General features: G+C 34.9%; 1 protein-coding gene across 1 annotated transcript; it reads left to right on the top strand.

Moving 5' to 3' along the window:
* The first annotated feature begins 37 nt into the window (after nucleotides 1–37).
* Nucleotides 38–15350, top strand: LOC100588037 (zinc finger protein 254). Its single transcript, XM_030820294.1, is given in 4 exon segments — nucleotides 38–188; nucleotides 668–763; nucleotides 13641–14922; nucleotides 14924–15350. Coding segments are annotated over 4 exon segments (1548 nt in total). The 5' UTR covers nucleotides 38–46; the 3' UTR covers nucleotides 14952–15350.
* The last annotated feature ends 641 nt before the right edge of the window (nucleotides 15351–15991 follow it).

The following is a 15991-nucleotide window of genomic DNA, read 5'->3' as shown; positions in this document are numbered from 1 at the left end:
CAAATGAAAAATTCTGCCCATAGCCACTTTGTAAATATGTGTGTTCATGTGTGTTTTCCAGGAACTGTTGACATTTAGGGATGTGGCCATAGAATTCTCTCTGGAGGAGTGGCAACACCTGGACGTTGCACAGCAGAATTTATATAGAAATGTGATGTTAGAGAACTACAGAAACCTGGCCTTCCTGGGTGAGGATAACTTTAATACAAATTTCCTAACATAAACTAAAGCTTTTATTTTTCTTTTGTAGAATGTTTTCTGGTAATTTATGCTTTCAGATTTCTGTTTTCAAGAAAATCCTGGGGATTTGTCTGTTGAGAAAGGAATTTCTTCAAGATGTTTCATCTTGACCTGAACTTTCCACATTCCTGAGCTAATCTGTGTCCTGCACTTTAAGGCTAATTTCAGAAGTTTAGTGGCATAAAATATTGTTACACCTTAAAATCTAATTGGCATCACCAATTTTTGATTCAGTAGTACCAGGCAGTGAAATTAAGAACCTAAAAAATTAAAATATTTTCTAAATATTTAAAAATTTCTGTTATAAATTAGTGTATTAGAATAAATTTGTTAGCATATTCTATTATATCATCTTTACTGAGCACATTACTAAGTTGGTAATTGAAGAATATTAGCAAGATTCATTTAGTTATTTTTAATAAAACAGGTATTGCTGTCTCTAAGCCAGACTTGATCACCTGTCTGGAGCAAGGGAAAAAGCCTTGGAATATGAAGCGACATGAGATGGTGGATGAACCCCCAGGTAGGTGAGAGTGAATACAACAGATGACATGGATGAGAGGTCCAAAGTCAAGAAGAAAGCCGCTCTTTAAAGTGATTTAGGAAGCTGTGTTCCAAAGGAAATAGTTTCTGAGAAGCCTAAATCTTTTTTTAAGTTATACTCTCACATAGGGGCATCTTCTGCTTATGCCTGTAAAATCTAAGAATTCTACTTTCCCTTCAGTGATCTTCCTTCAAGTTTACAGTGACAGCCGAAGTACTGTTCATGGCATACAAAAGAGTGTACAATCTGACTTCTTTTTTCTTGTTTTGTGGACAGGCAGATCTATCTCCATAATTTTGAGATACTCTATGTTAAACTGTTTTTTAAGTTCTCTTTTTGCATCATGTCTGAAATGTGTGAGAGTAGTAGTTTCTGTTCTATTGAGTTTTTTCTTTTTGGTTTATTTTTCTGCACATTTCATCCTGTTTTCATTACTATAGTCTTGAAATATAGTTTGAAAGCATAAAGTAGGATGTCCTTCTGCTTTGTTCTTTTTCCTCAAGATTGCTTTGGCTATTCAGTTTATTGTAGTTTCACGTACATTTTAGGATTGCATTTTTCATTACTGTGAAGAAAAACACTGGAATTTTGATAAGGAATTCATTGAATCTACAGGTCACTTTGGATAATATGGCAGTTTCATAATACTTATTCTTTCAATAGAAATAAAATATTTTAAAATTTATTTGTGTCTTCTCTAATTTTTTTCATTGATATATCTTTCACTTAAAAGATTTATGAGCTCCTTGTTTAAATTTGTTCTAAAATTGAGTATTTCATTGCTATTGTACATAAGTTTTTTTCCTCTATTTTATCAGATAGTTTAAGTGTATGGAACCATAACTTATACTTGTATATTAATTTTATATTTTGCTAATTAACTGAGTGTATTCATTAGTTTAAACAGGTTTTAATGTACTGTCTCTCTCTATATATACATATATATATGATTACATGATCTACAAACAGCAACATTTTACTTATTGGTCTTCAATTTCAATGACTTTAAATTTTTCTTTTGACTATTTTGTCTTCTACATGCTTTCACAGCTATGTTAAAATAGAAGCTGGTTTTGCATTAGTGTCTGTAAATTTGAAGGAGCAAACACCTCTTTGAGTTTCTATAAACTGGTTTCAGAAAGTAAAAATGTATTTTTGTTGGGCCCCCAGAGTGATACAATGTCCTCTGGGTTTGTAGTTTAGAGGGGTTGTAGCTTGGCCTTAAGGCTGCTGGGTTTGCACAAGGGTCCACCTTCAGTTGTCTTGTTAAAAGGAGCTTGGATAGTTGTAATTCTCATTTAATTTTTGGACAGACTGAATATCCTTCAGGACTTTGCTGTGCAGGGCAGACCCAAGGGCAGGTTTCTGCAGTCAGGCCTGCATATGGTGAGTTTTATATCAGGATGAGGATGAGCATGGCTTTCACTGAGTACAGGAGAGGATTTTCCCAGGTAACTTTGACTTTCTACATAGGCAAAACCGGCCATGAACTATGGCTCAGGGAGCTGGAACTGAGTCATGGAACTGCTTCAGGGACCACAGTAAAGGTCGAGGTCTGCAGGCCTGCCAGCATGGCTATAAATGGGTGTCTTTCTCCAGGCCTATGGAAAGGCAGGACCTCCCCCAGACTGTGACTGGGAAGAGTTTGGGATGTTTACAGAGTAAGTTTAAAATTCTCAGGGGAACCAAGTTAAGTGGAACAATTTCTTGTCTTTAGCCAAAAAGAGTAGTTCTGTAGTTTGCCACCTGAATGAGGGCTTGCCTTCTAAAAAGGGTTACCTTCAATCTTGGGCTTTAGCAGAGTTTCACAACTCCTTTCCTGGATCTCAGAGTTCTTTTAAAGGCACTTATTTTTGATCTGGGGTATTGTAACATAACCCAGGCAGGTCTTAATATTCTGACCGAAAGCAATTCTCCAACTTTCATGTACCATGTAGCTGTCATTATAGGTGCAAACCGTGATGCCTGGTTCTCTCATAAAGGCATTTTTGTCAGCAATGGCTGACAAATTTTCTTGCTGTCAGAGGATAAGCAAATAAGGCACCTTTAATTTTTTATCTTATTAATGTCATTCTCCATATAAATTTTTACTGTTTTCTACTTCAAATTTGTCTGTAATTTTAGATTCAGACATTTAGGGCAATACACTAGAATATGCATGTTGTGCCTGAATTAAATTAGATAATTAGTATGCAGGCAGGCAAAAAGGAATTATAGAGCCAGGCGCGGTGGCTCATGCCTGTAATCCTTGCACTTTGGGAGGCTGAGGTGGGTGGATCACGAGGTCAGGAGATTGAGACCATCCTGGCTAACACGATGAAAACCCGTCCCTACTAAAAATACAAAAAATTAGCCAGGCGTGGCGGCATGTGCCTGTAGTCTGAGCTACTAGGGAGGCTGAGGCAGGAGAATCGCTTGAACCTGGGAGGTGGGGGTTGCAGTGAGCCAAGATCATGCCACTGCACTCTAGCCTGGGAGACAGAGCGGAGACTCCATCTCAAAAATAAAGGAATTATAGAATTTTCAACCACTTTTATCAGCCTATATCTAAATAATAGCATAATTTATTCCCCAAATATTTGTTTTGTATATGAGGCTCTAACCATATTCTGCTAAATATATACATAATTTAGCAATGCAAGACAATTCTTTGCTTCTAAACTTGGATTACAGTAGTTTTGTGTAAAATAACATGTATTTAAAACATAAAAATTGAGACTAGTTTCTTTTAAATGCTTATCTATTGAAAGTTTCTCATTAGCATCTCCTAATTATGATTTTACTGCATTTACTCTGAAATTTTATTGCTATATAATAGATGCCATTAATTTAAAACACCTGCCTTCCCTGAATGCAGTTACAGTCAAACATTGCAGTTATCTAGACGAATTGTTTGTTAATGTACATTAATGTTGCCAACTAGATTTTATGAGTAAACATTTCTTTCATTATTATCTTGCAGTTCTATATTAGTGTGTTTTTTAGTGCAAGTTTCTTAATATCAGTTTATTGTGTCTATTGATTTCATGCATTATAATTTTAGACAATTGGCAATTCTGTTTGTATACTTTAAGTCACTGTCGGGTTTAATTAAAAGATAAATGAGCCATATGTCTGTCATAGTCAGATTATCTATATGTGTGTGTTTATGTCTACAAATATGACCCAAATTTGGTTATAGTTTACTTGTATATATTCTTTCTTAGCTCATTTTCTTTTTCTTTTTTCTTTTTTTTTTTTTTTTTGAGACAGAGTTTTGCTTTTGTTGCCGAGGCTGGAGTACAGTGCATGTGATGTTGGCTCACTGCAGCCTCCTCCACCCCTCGGGTTTAAGTGATTCTCTAGCCTCAGCCTCCTGAGTAGCTGGGATTACAGGCGTGTGTCACCATCCCAGGCTAATTTTGTATTTTTTTTTTTAGTAGAGACGGGGTTTGCCATGTTGGTCAGACTGGTCTCGAACTCCTGACCTCAGGTGATCTGCTTGCCTTGGCCTCCCAAAGTGCTGGGATTACAGGCATGAGCCACCGTGCCCAGCCTCTTAACTCATTTTCAGTGTTGGTTTTATCTTGTCTAAGTGAGTAGCCTTGGAAATAGTCTTATTTTCACCATGTGTTTAATGATAAATATGTATTTTGTGTGAGAAAAACACTTTCGTGATTTGAAGGTAATTTTTAAAAAGATGTATAATTCTGTATTTTTTCCAGTTTTTAAAAAAATATTTGTTGTAAAAACACTTAACATATAATTTACCGTCTTAAATCTATTTAAATGTACATTTCAGGGCCAGGCATGGTGGTGGCTCACATCTTTAAAACCAGGATTTTGAGAGGCCAGGACAGGAGGATTGCTTGAGCCCAAAAGTATGATACAAACCTGGGCAAAATGTGGAGACACCCTCTCTACAAACATTTTTTTTCTAAGAAATAGCCAGGCATGGTAGTGTACACCTGTGGTCCCAGCTACTTGAGAGATTGAGGGGCAGGATTACTTGAGCCTGGGATTGTGAGGCTGCAGTGAGCCATAACTGTGTCACTGCATTCAAGCTTGGGTGACAGATTGAGACCCTGTTTCCAAAAAAAAAAAAAAAACCCTGTATATTTCAGGCATGTTAACTATATTCACATCGTTATGCAAAAGACTTCTAGAAATTTTACATCTTGTAAAACTAAAACTCAATATCCTTTAAATAACATTTACCTGTTTTATTCTCTCTCTAGCCCTTGACAAACACCTTTCCACCTTCTGTTTTTATGAGTGTGACTATTTTATATATTTCATATAAGTAAAATCATAACATCCATCATTTCGTTACTGGTTTATTTCAGTGGACATAATATTCTCAAAGTGTATCTTTAAATGTGACAAGATTTTTTTTTAAGGCTGAATAATATTCCATTCTATCAAACATGTCTTCAAGGTCTTTTGTTGCATATTTTAGATATAGATTCATAAAGGTAATTGCTGTATTTGATAATTTTATTTTTAGTTATTTGAAGTACATGTATAACATTATAAAATAATATGTGCATCCTTGTTTTCCACCAACAATCCACATGGGTTTCTTTTTTTTTTTTTTTTGAGATGGAATCTCCCTTTGTCACCCAGGCTGGAGCTCAGTGGCACAATCTTGACTCACTACAAACTCCGCCTCCCGGGTTTCAAGCGATTCTCCTGTCTCAGCCTCCTTATTAGCTGGGATTACAGGCATGTGCCACCACATCTAGCTAATTTTTGTATTTTTAGTACAGATGGAGTTTCACCATGTTGGTCAGGCTGGTCTTGAACTCCTGACCTTGAAATCTGCCCGCATCAGCCTCCCAAAGTGCTGGGATTACAGGCGTGAGCCACCTCGCCTGGCCAAGGGTTTTACTGCATCATCAACAGATTAGGTGTTTTTAAAAAATTAATGGTGGCCGTTTAAATGGATGTGAGGGATTTTTTTTTTCATTGTGATTTTTATGCATTTCTCTACAAATTAGAAATTTTGTGTGTCCTTTCAAATTTTTTTATTTGTGTTTTTGATGAAAATGTATTTCAATTATTTGCCTATTTCTAAATAAATTCATTCAAATTTATTGTTTAGTTTTAAAAGTCGTTTATATTTTTTGAATATTGACTCCTGTCACATGTGATTTGTAAATATTTTCACCCATTTTCTAGGAGGCCTTATCCCTCTATTAAATGTTTACTTACATGTGCGGAAATTTTGAAGTGTAGTATAGTTAAATTTTTGCTTTTTTCTTTGTTGCTTATGCGTTTAATGTTGTATCTAAGAGAATGGCACCAAGATTATTGTCATATGTTTCCCCTATATATTTTTAAATGATGAAGAAGTTATCTGGCCTGGAACGGCACCTCACACCTATAATCCTAGCACTTTGGGAGGCTGAGGGGGGTGGATCATGAGGTCAGGAGTTTGAGACCAGCCTGACCAATATGGTGAAACCTCATTTCTACTAAAAATACAAAAAATTAGCCAGGCGTGGTGGTGGGTGCCTGTAATCCCAGCTAATCGGGAGGCTGAGGCAGGAGAATTACTTAAATCCAGGAGACGGAGATTGGAGTGAGTGGAGACCATGCCACTGCACTCCAACCTGGGCAACAGAGTGAGACTGACTCCAAAAACAAAAAAAGTTATCTTCTTATGTCTGATTAAAAGATTTTTCCACACGTGGTTTAAGGAAATAATCAAACTTTATTATTTTTTATTTTTTTATGTTTTTTGAGATGAAGTCTCACTCTGTCACCCAGGCTAGAGTGCAGTGACACAGTCTCAGCTCACTGCAACCTCTGCCTCCTAGGTTCAAGCGATTCTCCTGTCTCAGCCTCCCAAGCAGCTGGGACTACAGGTGTGTGCGACCATGCCTGGCGAATTTTTGTATTTTTAGTAGAGAAGGGGTTTCACCATATTGGCTAGGCTGGTCTTGAACCTCTGACCTCAGGTGATCCACCTGCCTCAGCCTCCCAAAGTGCTGGGATTACACGTGTGAGCCACCACGCCAGGCCTTATTTGTTTGTTCTTGAGATAGGGTGTCACTCTCTCAACCAGGCTGGTTTGCAGTGTTGTGATTGTGGCTCACTGCAGCCTCAACCTCCCAAACTCAGAAGATTCTCTGATTGCAGCCTCTCAGGTAGCTGGGTTACAAGTGTGTAGCATCATGTCCTGCTGGTTTTTTTGTATTTTTGGTTGAGACAAGGTTTTGCCCCATTGCGGAGGTTGGTCTCAAACTTCTGAGATCCAGTGATCAGCCCACTTTAACCTCCCAAAGTCCTGAGATTACATTTATTTTTATTAAGTAGTTTAATTAATTTATATTTAAAATTATTTCTTAAAATGAAATTACTAGTTTTATTGCTATTGTTTTATGTGTTTGAGTGGTATGTTTTTTCTTATTTACCGTTTTATTGCCTTAACTTTTATTTTAATTGTGTAGTGACATGCTTCAATTATTTTTTAAATTTTGTTTTGCATACTTTCTATAAATATTATCTTCATAATCATCTTGTATATTAGTCTGTTTTCATGCTGCTGATAAAGACATACCTGAGACTGGGCAATTTACAAAAGAAAGAGGTTTATTGGTCACAGTTTCTTGTGACTGAGGAGTCATCACAATCATGGTGGAAAGTGAAAGGCATGTCTCACATGGTGGCAGACAAAAGAAAGAGCTTGTGCAGGAAAACTGCCTTATAAAGCCTTCAGCTTTCATGAGACTTATTCTCTATCATGAGAACAGCACAGAAAAGATCTGCCCCCATGATTCAGTTACCTCCTACCGCATCCCTCCCACAACATATGGGAATTAAAGATGAGACTTGGGTTGGGACACGGCCAAACCACATCATCTTAAAAATGGAGTTTACGTAAAACATCTAAAAATTAAAAATATATTTTAATCTCATGACAATTTCAGTTGAATATAAAAATTATACCTCTATATTTTTCAGTTTATTAATATTAAAAATTATTTTGTGTATTAACATTTATGCAGATTTTTATTGTTTTAAATATTCTACAGAAGAGCTTTAAGGGTTTTATGCGTCCTCATTATGATAGTAAAGATTTCTACATTTGTATGTTTACATTTAATAGAGAGCTTTATTTTTATATATGGTTTTATGATGCCATCCAGTATTATTTTATTTTTAAATAAAATTGACTCATTTTAGCATTTCTTTGTTGTTGTTGTTGTTGTTGTTGAAACGGAGTCTTGCTCTGTTGCCCAGGCTGGAGTGCAGTGGCGCAGTCTCAGCTCACTGCAAGCTCCGTCTCCCGGGTTCACGCCATTTTCCTGCCTCAGCCTCCCGAGTAGCTGGGATTATAGGCGGCTGCTACCATGCCCGGCTGATTTTGTTTGTTTTTTTTTTTTGTATTTTTAGTAGAGACGGGGTTTCACCATGTTAGCCAGGATGGTCTCGATCTCCTGACCTCGTGATCTGCCCACCTCGGCCTCCCAAAGTGCTGGGATTACAGGCGTGAGCCACCGCGCCTGGCCCATTTCTTTTTTTAATATGCAGAGTCTTGCTGTATTATTCAGGCTGATCTGAATCTCCTGGTCTTTAGTGTTGTGACAGCTTTGGCCTCCTAAAACTGCAGGATTACAGGCATGAGCCACAGTGCCTGGCCATCATGTAGCATTTTTTTGTAGAACTGTGCTAGTGGTGATGAACTCCCTCAACTTTTATTTTGGAGATTTTCAGTTTTCATCTTATTTTTAAAGGGAAATAGATTTAAATCAAATATTCTTGGTTACAAATTTGTTTTTTCTTTTACTACATCAAAATTTGGGAAGTTCTCACCTTTTCAAGTAACCACTGTATTATTTTTTTCCCATATTCTTCTAAGATTCCCTTAATGAATATATTGATCTACTTGATGGTATCTAATAAGTTTTACATTTCGTGTTTTAATTTTTTTTGCAATTTTATATTTTTGTGTTATATATTCTAACGTATGCCACCATACATCTGATATTTGTGTTTTGACGTTTTAGTATATATCATAATTGTGCATGACAATATTTAACTTTGTACAATTTAAGACCATGTGGAGCAAAATCAAATATGAATCAGCCATATGTCTTTTTCCAGTAGAATTATCTCTATGTTTGTTTGCCTGTATAAATGTTATCCTTTTTTTTTCTTTTTTCTTTTTTTTTTTTTTTTTTTTGAGACAGAGTTTTGCTCTTGTTGACCAGGCTGGAGTGTAATGGCACGATATCAGCTCACTGCAACCTCCGCCTTCCAGGTTCAAGTGATTTTCCTGCCTCAGCCTCCCAGTTAACTGGGATTACAGGCACCCACCACCACGCCCGGATAATTCTTGTATTTTTAGTAGAGACGGAGTTTACCACGTTGGCCGGGCTGGTCTCAAACTCCTGACCTCATGATCCACCCTCTTCAGCCTCCTAAAGTGCTGGGATTACAGGCATGAGCCACTGCACCCGGCTACCCTTGGTTTTTTTTTGTTTGTTTGTTTGTTTTTTGTATATTTGTTGTATAGGTTTTTTGTGAATGTTTTTCTAATCCTGTGTAGATGAGTAGTTATAAAATTCTTGTAATTTCAACATCCTATTTATGAATCTATATGATTTTTATGTGGGAGAAACACTTTTGGATTTGAATATAATTTAAAACTATCATAACTCTGTATCTCTTTTGGGTATTGTTTATTTTTACTTGTCAAAAAGAATAACAAATTTACCACAAAATATTTTTAAATATTCAGTTTAGTCATACTAATTATCTTGACATTGTCGTGCAACATATTGCTAGAATGCTTTTATCTTGCAAAGCTAAATCTTAATACATACTGACTACCACTTTTTTCTTTTTTTTTCTTTTTTGAGGTGGAGTCTTGCTCTGTCACCCAGACTGAAGTGCAGTGGTGCCATCTCAGCTCACTGCCACCTCCACCTCCCAGGTTCAATTGATTCTCATGCCTCAGCCTCCTGAGTAGCTCAGATTACAGGTGCCCACCATCATGCCTGGCTAATTTTTGTATTTTTATTAGAGATGAGGTTTCACCATGTTGGCCAGGCTGGTTTTAAACTCCTGACCTTAGGTGATCCACCCACTTGGGTCTCTCAAAGTGCTCAGATTACAGGTGTGAGCCACCATGACTGGCCCCAATTTTTTCTGTTTTATGGCACTGTGCAAACACCAGTCTGTTCATTGTTTCTAAGAGTGTAACTCCTTCATATATCTTATAAAATCTGTCTTTTTGTGGCTGGCTCATTTCATTTTGCATAATGCCATCAACATTTATCTTTATAGTTCGTACAATATTTCATGCTTTTTGAAGACTGAGTGATATTGCAGAATTTTTATATTTCAAATTATCTACTGAATGATTTGGTGAAAGAAATCTGCATTGCTTTTACCTATTGGCTTACAGTAACAATGCTGCAATAAGTATGACTATGTAAATGACTCCTTATATGACCATGTATGTGAAAGTTTATATATGTGCTGCATTCTATTAGTCTACTTTTTCACCTTTATACTCATACCAAATTGTTTTAATTCTGTAGCTTTGTAATGTGATCTAATCAAGAACTTTAATGCCTCCAGCATTGTTCCTTTTATTTTTTGAAGATTGTTGGGTACTTTATTGTCTCTTGAGATTCTATATACTTTTGGGGTTGCTGTTCCTGTTTCTTCAAAAATGCAATGAGAAATTTGAAAAACATTGCATTAAGTCTGTCTGTTGCATTGAGCAGGATGGACCTTTTCACAATATTAACTATTTCAGCCTTTGTTTAAAAGCACACTCAAGGGTGTGTTGTTTAATTTCTATATATTTGTAAATTTTTCAGTTTTTCTGTCTTATTGTTTTATACTCGTACTCCATTTTACTCATAGAAAGTAGTTTATAGAAGTTTACTTTTAAAAATTTTGGTAAGACTTCCTTTTTGGCTTAAGATGTGGTTTATCAAGGAAAATGTTGTATGAGCTAATTAGAAAGGTGTGTATTCTGATGTTGAGGAGTGTTCTCCATAACTCTGTTTGGAATAATTGTTTTATATTGCCTTTAAGTAGTCTGTTCCCTTATTAACATTCTTGTTTTATTTTTATTACAGAAAGTGTGGTATTAAAATATCTTGCTATAATTACATTGCTTTGTATGTGTTTCTTCCATTCTGTCAATATTTGCTTTATATATTTGGAACCCTAATGTGAGACACACACACACACACACACCTGCGCACGTGCACAGACACATACACACATACACACACACAAATATACACAAATTTTTCATAGGTTCCCAGTGAATGAATCTATTATTTTTTGATGTCCTTTATTTCTTTGGAGTTTAAATTTCAAGTACATTTTATAAAATATTATAATTTTTGACTTAAGATGTAGCTTGTGTAAGATTATTTTGACTGTTTCTGCTCTCATTTGATTAATATTTGTATGGAATGTCTACTTTCTTCCTGCCTCTTCCAGTCTTTTTTTATCATTAGATTTCAACTGACTCTTGTAGAAAGGCAAGATGAATCTCAGTTTTTAAAATATTTTAATAAAACTTTATTGAAAGTATGTCTGAGTTTAAAAGTTAATTTTATATATGTTTAAATAATTTTCTGAAATAGAAAGACGTACTGTTATTTTATTAAGTATTTTATTTGATTCTTGCATCTTTGTCTTTTATTCTCTTTCCATCTTTCTTTGTGTCTTTTTGATAGTTGTATTGATAGGCTTTGACTTATTTTGTTTTGTGTATTTATTCAAATATTTTTGTGGTACGTTGGGAATTACATATAACCTCTAAAAGATACAACAACATATTTTAGTCTGCTAAATAAAGAAACTTAAGTTGCATACAAAAATTTGTTCTTTTTATACCTTCCCTCAAATTGTCATTGATGTTGTTAATTGTATCTTTTTATATTGTAGATTCATTAATGAATATTTGTAATGTTTTCTATGCTTTTAACCTTCAAATTTCAGAGAATAATTAAAAATGTTTTCTGCACCACTAGGGTAATGCTAAGAAATTTGACTTTTGTGTATTTGCATATTTTTCCCAGAAAATCATGTATTTTTATATGATTCTGTGTTTTTATTTGAATCATGTTATTTTCAGTAGAAGGAACTGTTTTCAGCACCTTTTATATGTAGGGCATATGCACTTCCAATATACTTTTTTAGAATTTGGTTACTTTAAAGGTTTTTACTTTTTTTATTTGGCAGGACAGATTCGCTGATGATATTATTCTCAATTAATTAAAGCTTTTTTTTTTCACAATTTTTTTCATGGCTACATCACACAGTTCCCTTATGGCCTGCAAAATTTTTGTTAATAGTTCACTGATTATCTTATAAGAGTATGTTTGTAAATGGCACATCACTTTTTTTCTTTTCTTTTTTTTTTTTTTTTTGGAGACAGAGTCTCACTGTATCCCCCAGCCAGGCTTGAGTAGTGGTATGACCTGAGCTCACTGCAGCCTCCACTTCCTGGGTTCAAGTGGTTCTTCAGCTTCGGCCTCCTGAGTAGCTGGGATTACAGGCATGCACCACCAAGCCTGGCTAATTTTTAGTTTTCGTAGAGATGGGGTTTCGCCATGTTGGTCAGGTTGGTCCCAAACTCCTGACCTCAGGTGATCAGCCCACCTTGGCCTCCCAAAATGCCTGGATTACAGGTGTGAGCCACCGTGCCTGGCCTGGCACATCAGTTTTGTCTTGCAGCTTCAAAGGTAATCTTTTTGTCTGTGACTTTTGAAACTGTGCTTATTTATGTGTTTGTTATAAATATCCTTTTGTTATTCTAGTTTGTTGAGCTTTTTTATTTTTACATCTTTTTTTTTTTTTTTTTTTTTTTTTACTTTTAGGATCTGTCAGTTTTTTTGTGTATATTTTATCTCCACAGTTTCTGTTTTTTGATACCTTAAATATTTTTTATTCTCGCCCTCATTTATCTCATTTTCCGTAGTTGTTTCTGTTCCTGTTTTAATCAGTATTATTCAGTTTATTACCAATTATTAAAATTAATGTATACATCTTTTTTATGGTTTCTTTCAGAAAATTTTGTGATATTTTTGGTGGGATTGTATTGTCCTATTTTGTATATATTATAATCCTTGATCGAGATTTGGACATTAAAAAAAGCTACTTGTCAAAATCTTTATAATGTAGCTTTGTCCTGGCATATTCTGAAAACAATTGTCTTGGCTGGTGATTATGAGAGTTTCTTAAACATGTTCTTAGGATATGTGTTGTCTGAAATTTTATGTTTATTCTTTAGTTAAGAGAGTTTACTCATGTTAATTTGTAGTGTCAGTCATCACTTGCTACACTTGTTCCATTTCTGTGGTACTGCAGTCTCTCTGCTGCTGTAACATTTTTCTTTGGTCTCAGCAGACTCAAACTCTCATTCCAAAATATACCACCATTTCTTTCAGTACTTTATGTCATGAGAGACAGAAACCAGTGTCAGGAAAAAACCCTAAAAGCCAGAAATGACAATGATTGTGCCAGTATTTTACCTTTCTTTTAAAACAGAAACCAAGAGTTGGCAATTTACTTGTAAAGACACTATGTTATAGTGGGAACCAGGAAAATATGTGTTGGGTAAATTTAACAGACTTTTCTTTTTCTTCTGTGTGTTTTTTTGCATTGTGCTTACGTGGGACACTGCACACACTTAAATCATTTATGAATTTTCCACAGATGTATTTTGGTCTGTATGTTTTTGTTACATTTATGTCTATGAAAGAATTAGGGCCTGTGGTATTTTGCAATGCCATCTTGTTTATGTAGTTTGTATAATTTTATAGGTAAGATTTTTAAACTATATTCATGTGAGTCTAGTAAGTGGAGTAATTTATAATTTTTAATTTTTTTTCAGGTATATGTCCGCATTTTGCTCAAGACCTCTGGCCAGAGCAGGGCATGGAAGATTCTTTTCAAAAAGCAATACTGAGAAGATATGAAAAATATGGACATGAGAATTTACAGTTAAGAAAAGGTTGTAAAAGTGTGGATGAGTGTAAGGTACACAAAGAAGGTTATAATGGACTTAACCAGTGTGTCACAACTACCCAGGGCAAAGCATCTCAATGTAGTAAATATTTGAAAGTCTTTTATAAATTTATAAATTTAAACAGACATAAGATAAGGCATACTAGAAAGAAACCTTTCAAATGTAAAAATTGTGTCAAATCATTTTGCATGCTTTCACACAAAACCCAGCATAAAAGCATTTATCATAGAGAGAAGTCCTACAAATGTAAAGAATGTGGAAAAACCTTTAATTGGTCCTCAACCCTTACTAATCATAGGAAAATTTATACTGAAGAGAAACCTTACAAATGTGAAGAATATAGCAAATCTCCTAAGCAACTCTCAACCCTTACTACACATGAAATAATTCATACTGGAGAGAAACTCTACAAATGTGAAGAATGTGGTGAAGCTTTTAATCGATCCTCAAATCTTACTACACATAAGACAATTCATACTGGAGAGAAACCTTACAAGTGTGAAGAATGTGGCAAAGCATTTATCTGGTCCTCAACCCTTACTAAACATAAGAGAATTCATACTAGAGAGAAACCCTACAAATGTGAAGAGTGTGGCAAGGCATTTATATGGTCCTCAACCCTAACTAGACATAAGAGGATGCACACTGGAGAGAAACCCTACAAATGTGAAGAATGTGGCAAAGCTTTTAGCCAATCTTCAACCCTTACTACACATAAGATAATTCATACTGGAGAGAAACCCTACAAATGTGAACAATGTGGCAAAGCCTTTAACTGGTCCTCAACTCTTACTAAACATAAGATAATTCATACTGAAGAGAAACCCTACAAATGTGAAAAATGTGGCAAAGCCTTTAAGCAGTCTTCAATCCTTACTAACCATAAGAGAATTCATACCGGAGAGAAACCCTATAAATGTGAAGAATGTGACAAATCTTTTAACCGGTCTTCAACTTTTACTAAACATAAGGTAATTCATACTGGAGTAAAACCTTACAAATGCGAAGAATGTGGCAAAGCATTTTTCTGGTCCTCAACCCTAACTAAACATAAGAGAATTCATACTGGAGAGCAACCCTACAAATGGGAAAAATTTGGCAAAGCCTTTAACCGGTCCTCACACCTCACCACAGATAAGATAACTCATTGGAGAGAAATCTTACAAGTATGAATAATGTGCCAAAGCCTAAAAAAGCCCTCAATTCTTAATAGATATAAGATTATTCATACTGGAGAGAAACTACAAACGTGAGAGAGGCGCTAATGCTTTTGACAGTACCTCAAACTTTAAAGAAAATCATTCTGCTGAAAAATCCTAGAAATGTGAAGAATGTGAAAAAGCCTTTAAATGATTGTCACTCTTGATTGTAGGTAAGATAATTCATACTGGAGAAAACTACCAGTGTGAACAACGTGGCCAAGCTTCGACAATGCTCACATCTTATTGCACAGGAAAGCATTTATACTTGAGAACAAATGTACAAATATAGGCAAAGTAAAAAAGCCATTAATACCTGCACACATCTTACTCAAAATTGTAGAGTTCATAGTAAATAAAAGCATTAAAAGTCTAATTACTCTCAGAAGATCTATCAGAAGATATGTCTTTAAAGTATAGAAGAGCATTTATTTTGAAAAAGCATTACACATATGAAGAGGATTGTAATATCTTGTACCACAGATTTTATTGTATACATTTTATACTAGAGAAAAACCCTCAGGCAGTTGTTAAAATTTTGTTGAACATCAGGGAGTTCATATTGAAGAAAACCCTGCAAGTGTAATGAATTTGGAACAACATTTTTTCAAGAATAGGAAGTATAAAACACCAAAGTGTTCATACTAAAATATAGTTTTGCAGATACATTAAATATGAAAGATATTCAATCCAAAATTAAGTCCATGTAAATATCAGGGAATAGTTCACAGTAGAAATATCTAGGGCCACTCAAGCTTTAGACATTACACTAAATCAGAGTGCTGAGTATGGAAAATAATACAAACTAAAATTTTTCTGAACATTTGTATACAACTTCAAAAAGTAGAATATTTTTGGGAGGGTTATAATTGCATTCAAAGTACTTTTTTTTTGAAAATACAGATTTTTTTAAAAGTGAATAATGTGTTCAACTCATGCTGTTTCATCATTCCTGGTGTATTCACATGTGAAAGCATGTGACTAATTGTTGCTGCACAAAAGATATGAGATTCTTTT

This window comes from Nomascus leucogenys, chromosome 10 (genome assembly GCF_006542625.1).
Source record: "Nomascus leucogenys isolate Asia chromosome 10, Asia_NLE_v1, whole genome shotgun sequence".
Taxonomy (NCBI): domain Eukaryota; kingdom Metazoa; phylum Chordata; class Mammalia; order Primates; family Hylobatidae; genus Nomascus; species Nomascus leucogenys.
Note: the sequence above shows the minus strand (reverse complement) of the source record. Positions and strands in the feature narration are given on the sequence as shown.